Source organism: Anser anser (genome assembly GCF_964211835.1).
Source record: "Anser anser genome assembly, chromosome: 1".
Classification (NCBI taxonomy): Eukaryota; Metazoa; Chordata; class Aves; order Anseriformes; family Anatidae; genus Anser; species Anser anser.
The window spans coordinates 15,338,193-15,344,316 of NC_139720.1; the positions used below are offsets into that span (position 1 = coordinate 15,338,193).

General features: G+C 34.7%; 1 protein-coding gene across 3 annotated transcripts in view; it reads left to right on the top strand.

Moving 5' to 3' along the window:
* Window positions 1-5,091, top strand: part of PRKAR2B (protein kinase cAMP-dependent type II regulatory subunit beta) — an 81,489-nt gene extending 76,398 nt beyond the window's left edge. For all 3 annotated transcript variants that reach the window (XM_083851223.1, XM_083851224.1, XM_083851225.1), the window contains 4 exons: window positions 93-167; window positions 1,024-1,089; window positions 1,238-1,376; window positions 2,829-5,091. In XM_083851223.1, coding sequence (XP_083707349.1) covers window positions 93-167; window positions 1,024-1,089; window positions 1,238-1,376; window positions 2,829-2,962 — 414 coding nt within the window. In that variant the 3' untranslated portion in view covers window positions 2,963-5,091. The remainder of the gene's footprint in view (window positions 1-92; window positions 168-1,023; window positions 1,090-1,237; window positions 1,377-2,828) is intronic.
* Window positions 5,092-6,124: the final 1,033 nt, after the last annotated feature.

Genomic DNA, 6,124 nt, shown 5'->3' on the forward strand with positions numbered 1-6,124 from the left:
CCCAACCATTCTATGAAGAATAAAGAGACTTTCTAAGTACAGTATTGTAATGTTAATCAAATATTTCTCATGTTTTCTTTTTTTAAATGAAGGTATCAGAGCGTTTGAAAGTGGTTGATGTGATTGGCACCAAAGTGTACAAAGATGGGGAACAAATCATTGCTCAGGTACAGTTGTTTGTTTCTTGGTTTAGTTCTTCTCTTCCAAAAGGTAACAATTGCCATACTATTTATAAACAGTACATGGTTTTAAACTATGTTGTTCTTTGTCAAAAGAAACAAAATGAATCTGGCATCTAATCTGATGGCCTGAATCTGGCAGAGGTGATACTATTTCATATGCTAATTTTTTTACTTACACAGTACTCTGAAAAACATCCCTTTTTGTTGGTATAAATAAACAAGTCAATATTTTTAATGTTTTTAGAAATTCTAACTACATAAAGGAATGATTATTTTCACTAAAGAGTACTGAAGACTTTTTTTTAGTTGTATATGCTCTCAGACATAAAGCTTAATTTTTAGGTAGTCCTGTGTGGAGCCAGGAGTTGGACTCTCTGATTCTTGTGGGTCCCTTTCAACTCGGGATATTCTATGACTCTGTGATCTAGGAAAATCTTTAGGATAAGCAACTGAGATTGTCTCAACCAAAAATATTTATTGGATATCAGATACAGCCCCTAGAGGCTTATTTATACTGGAAACTCTGTAAGGGAAATCATTTGGAAGTTATGCAGAGGTGGAGAAACATGAGTAAGGATCCTAAAATCTTTCATAATTTTTTTTTCCCCTTCTTTTTGTATAGGCTGTGTCTTTTCATGGAAAGGACTTGCTATCAGTTCTGTATAGTTGTTTTGATTGTTTTGTGCCTTGAGTGTGGATTTTACATTAAAAGTGGTTTCTTTGGCAGTGGGTATCAAAAAGGTTAATTTCAAGGCACTGGCTGCCAATATTTTAATGTTGCCATGAAACTAAAATTAAATTTCACATTTCATTTACTCACTTTATTTTTTTTCTTCTGCAGGGTGACATGGCTGATTCTTTCTTCATTGTGGAATCTGGGGAAGTAAGGATTATAATGACAAGGAAGGTAAAACATCCCTAAAACACATATAATTTTATTTTTTTGAAGTCTTGATGCATTCTAAGTGTTACTGTTGTTGTTTATTTTGCTTATACAACTGTTCAGCAAATCTTGCACTCAATCTCTCTCTCTCTTTTTTTACCTGATATTTCAGGGTAAACCAGATGTAGAAGAGAATGGAGCAGTTGAAATAGCTCGATGCTCAAGAGGACAGTATTTTGGAGAACTTGCTCTTGTAACTAACAAACCACGAGCTGCTTCTGCATTTGCTCTTGGCACCGTAAAATGTTTAGGTATTGTTCAATAATATTTTATATCTAATATAAAATTAGATATGATGTATTTGATTGTTTTAATTGTGAACTCCATCTTTCTCCAGCATATAAGATTAAATTAGTGTTACCCTCATTTGATTTTTTAAGCACATCACCTATTACTATGCATTCCTATTTAGTTTATTTATATGCAAAAATTATTTGTAATTAATAATTGGTATTGAACACAAATTCTCCAACATTTTTCTGATTACATGGAAGTAAATTTTGCTTCCAGGTAGTGCAGAGAGTATTGCTGCAAACCTTTTATAGTTATCAGAGAAATCTGTCCAACACAGCAGCCAGGTAAAGAATTTCTTTTCTCAGTATACGATCACCCAAGAAATAACTTTGTGGTAAAACTTCTGTCCCATTTTATCACCATGACTTAAGCTTTAACAAATTCTTTGTCTTAACCAGCTGTTAATTTAATCATTCTGTCACGCTGTAGCCTGCTTATAGATAACTTCTTCTCACCCATTACTTTTCATAGTCTAATGTTTAGTTTCTACATGCCTGCATCCAGTAATGGATGACTGTAAAGACAAATCTGGCTTCCTTGAAATGATGGTTTGATTACCAAGCAAGTAACCAAAAAGTTTCTTTCTTTCTTATGAACTTACTATTTTTTAAAATCCTTCCCTCCAAACACACCCAGATGAACAGGCAATAAAAATTAAAAATCATAGAGAGAAAAGAATGAGAGGCAGTGGTGAGGAAGAATGTCATCACCCAGCATTGGTGAGTCACTAAGATCTCTGGCACTTCCAGAATGTCAGAGATCTGAACTTTTCTCAGGAGCCAAGAGACTACAGGCCACCAGGTTGGAAGCTAATTGAAGTATGAGGTTTCCTCCCTGACCTGTTGGCTAGAATGACAGATAACATCATACAGTCAGGGAAGGAAAACATTCTGGTTGGCTAGAGCACATTGACACAACATGTGAATCACTGTTTCCAACTTTTCCTGTTTGCTGGAAATAAATACGTTAGTCTCCACTGTGAGTGGAAACAAGTGAAAAATGGCAAGGAAATATGCTAAGGTAGACCCCAAATATAGCCAACAACATCAGCAAAGGATGCATTTTTTTTGAAAGCTCAAGGGCCTTAAGACCGTATTCTGTGGAGGAGTCCAGGCCCCTCCAACTTCTCCAGGAGCTCTTGCATCACGTAAATCTTAATTCAAAAATATTTTCAAAATGAGAAACCCAGCAAATTCTAAGTTCATTTATGAAGTATCAAGACAGCAGTATGTTGGTTGATCTTGTTTATGGTACGGTAAGTGGTTCTCTTCTGTGTAAACAAAGTGTATGCCTCAGTACTGTCTTTCCTGTTACCATTGAAAATTTTACATTGGAATGTCATCTAAGATTGGTGCCAGCAACTGACCAGCACATCATATTCTTTCTCTTTCTCTCCCCTTTTATCTTAGTCATGGATGTGCAGGCATTTGAAAGGCTTTTGGGACCTTGTATGGAAATTCTGAAAAGAAACATTGCAAACTATGAAGAGCAGCTAGTTGCTCTGTTTGGAACAAACATGGACATTGCTGATACCAGTGCATGAACTAAACATTGGAGCAACAAGATCTGTTATGATAATATAGCACAGTAGTGGTTAGTCCACTGAGAAATTGTCTCTCTTCCTATAGATGCCAAGCATTTTCTGTGATTTTAGGAGCGGGTTTGGGGGTATTTTTGGACTTATTACAGTGGAAATACTAGTAAACAAAATAGGAATTTAATAAATTGTGGGCTTGATTTTTGAAAGTGCTCAGTACTGATGGTTCCATCTGACATTAAGAAGACCTGCAGTGGCACAGCACCTTTGAAAATCAAGTCCTTTAATGCAACATTTCCATAAAGAGTAGATTTCAAAACAAACCCACGTGATGAACTTGTTAAACCAGCTTCTGTTCTTCAAAATGGTTACAATTTTTCTGGGAAGACTGTTAGTTTGAATGTGGTATGTTGAAAGTATTAGTGCACACAAAGTGTTTATATGTATTAATACAGAAGATATACAGTAGATATTACTTTCCGACTATTACGGTTGTCATGATTTTATGTTGCATTTATCACGAGTGTAGTGAATCACAAGACTAATCGTAAGATAAAGCATGACAATGCATTTTGTGTAACGCTCATGACCCAAATCTGATTTTTAACATTTTGTAATTTGTCTTAAAGTCCTCTTTGTTTAATAAGTCATGTTTCAGCACGACATTGTAATATCTTATGCAATTTAGAGGACTTGTATATTTTTGCAATAAACTGCATTTTTTATTAGTTACATGTATTCTGTACAGTCTAGAGTGAGAACAGCTGACAAATTAACCTTAATGCTTTAAAAGCAAAGGTAGAGGTTGTTGTCATGTTCTGCCCAATCATGCATAACCTATATTGTTTTACTTCTCCCTTGTTTTATATTTATGCATTTTGTCCTCTCTATCTATGCTTGTTCTCTAGTTAGTTGTTTTTTTAGATTTCACCTTTTTTATCTGTTAAATCTTTTACCTATTTCAACTGATCTCTGTATATCTCTCTTCTTGCAGTCTAATCTTAGCTATGAAAGACCAGATCCAATTACTGATGTGACTGATACTGAAAGCCATGCTAAACTAAGCTTGTTCTTGAAAAATCCTTATCAGCAAGTACAAAAGTATTATTGAATTTTAAAGATCAATAGTTTAAAAGCTTTGTACAAGTCTGGAAATTATGCTGCTGTTAAAGCTAACATGTCCTGCTTTCAAAACCTGTAGGTCATCATAAAATAATACCTTTTTAGCCATAATAGCATGGGATACCTTCTGAGACTGAGGAGAGAGACTATCATCTTAAATACGAGCACAGGGCTCATTGCTTACAAAGGTCTGTGACTGGAAATTTCAGGCACAGTCCAGTTTTAATACTGCTTACTGACCTATCTGTTGATGTATGTGGAAAGCTAGTGCACGTAATGGCAACTGGCAGTGGTTCTGCCAAAATGGTACTACAGGAATTGTAGGGAGGGAGGCTGCTTGTGCCCTGTTTTGAATACCTGAACGATAACATCTTTCCTTCTTAGATAATGACTTTTCTAATGCCATATATTTGTGTATGTTGATGTAATTATTACCCCATAGTTGGTGATATGTTCTGACAATTTATATAATCATACCTGCATATGAAATTATGATTATATAATTATAATATATAATTTATATCATACAGTATGATGTAAATTATAAGGCAAATTATTAACAAAACAGAATCTGAGCAAAATTTACAAGTGTCATGTTTTTTAACCTAGAAACCTGGTATGAACAATTACACATATAACTTGCCTTTGTACTTTTGATTTATGGAAAAAAAGAGAAGCCTGTTACACTAGAAGGAAATATCAGGTAACCAAAATCTACACACTTGTCGTTCTGTATGCTTAATCTCTAAAAGCTACCTATATTTTGCACTAGCTTAATGTGATTAAGAGAAATGCTAGAAATTACTTGTATGGCAGTAAACTACAATCAAGGCCATAAATGCCAGTCACGATATTTTCAATATTGTTGGTTATATTTAAAGTTTCCTTACAATAAACGACACTTTTATATATATAAATATACGTTTATTGATATTGTTGTGTTTTAATTCCATTATTATAAAGCTGCAAGTGAACTATTTATATTCATTTATTAAAACATTCCTAATTCTTAACAGTTTCATGTCGATTTTCATAAATGAAGTTATTCAGATACTCTAGCTACTCAGTAGAGACAAAATGTTGGTGTGGTATTTGTCACAGCTGCTTTGTATTTGATGATTTGCTTGTAGTTTATAGCTGGGAAGAAGATGTGGTAGTGGGGAGTGACAAATTTAAGATAATCAGACACTTTGGATGTTTTGGGTCGCAAAGTCTGGCTTACTGTTACGGCAATTTTATTGTGTTGCTCTTGAGGACTGGATGGTTTCTGGAATTTTCTTTGTTGGTGAATTACCAACAGTAATAAATTGTCGCTTTGTAAGTTTTGTACAAATTCGTATATCCTTCATCAGTCAGCATTTGGGATTTCTTCTAGATCTAGTCATGTGTACACTTCAGACATGGCAGCCTTAGTGTCATAAATGTGACGTGTTCATCCTAAAAAGGGAATCATGGCAAGTCACTGATATTTAATTATTTGGGCATTTCAAAAAGAAAAAAAAAAGTAGATAGTTCTCATAGTTTTGAGCAATGTCATATTTACCTTATGAGAGTATCTATGTCCATGTTTAGATTACCTGAAACTTTCAGTATTAAAGATTTTATCATCTTTGTTTGCAGTCAGGTTGCTCGGTGTCTGCATGTTAGTCTGCTCTCTCCTCTCTCCCCAACCTCCCCAGCGATTTGTAATTCTTCAGGTGATTTAAACGAATTTGACAAAAGTTCTAAAGAGGAAAACCAACTAAATAAATGCTTCAGTGAGTTTGCTGAAAATATGCCCTGCTGGGTAAGGAGAAAGAAGCCTGAGAGAAATTCTGTATGAAAAAGGCAGTCACGGGCTCACATGTTGTTAAGCACAAGAGAATCCACAAGGCACTGAATGTTTACAAATGTCTTAACCATGGGAAAAAAATTTCAGCCACAGCCCTCAGTCAATCACAAGACAGAAACCCTGAGGAAACTAAGCTTCCTTGGTCCTAGTGCTGATGCCACTACTTTTTAAATGTCATTTGTTTGTGCTTTGTGAGATTTTGTTTAAGTTCATCT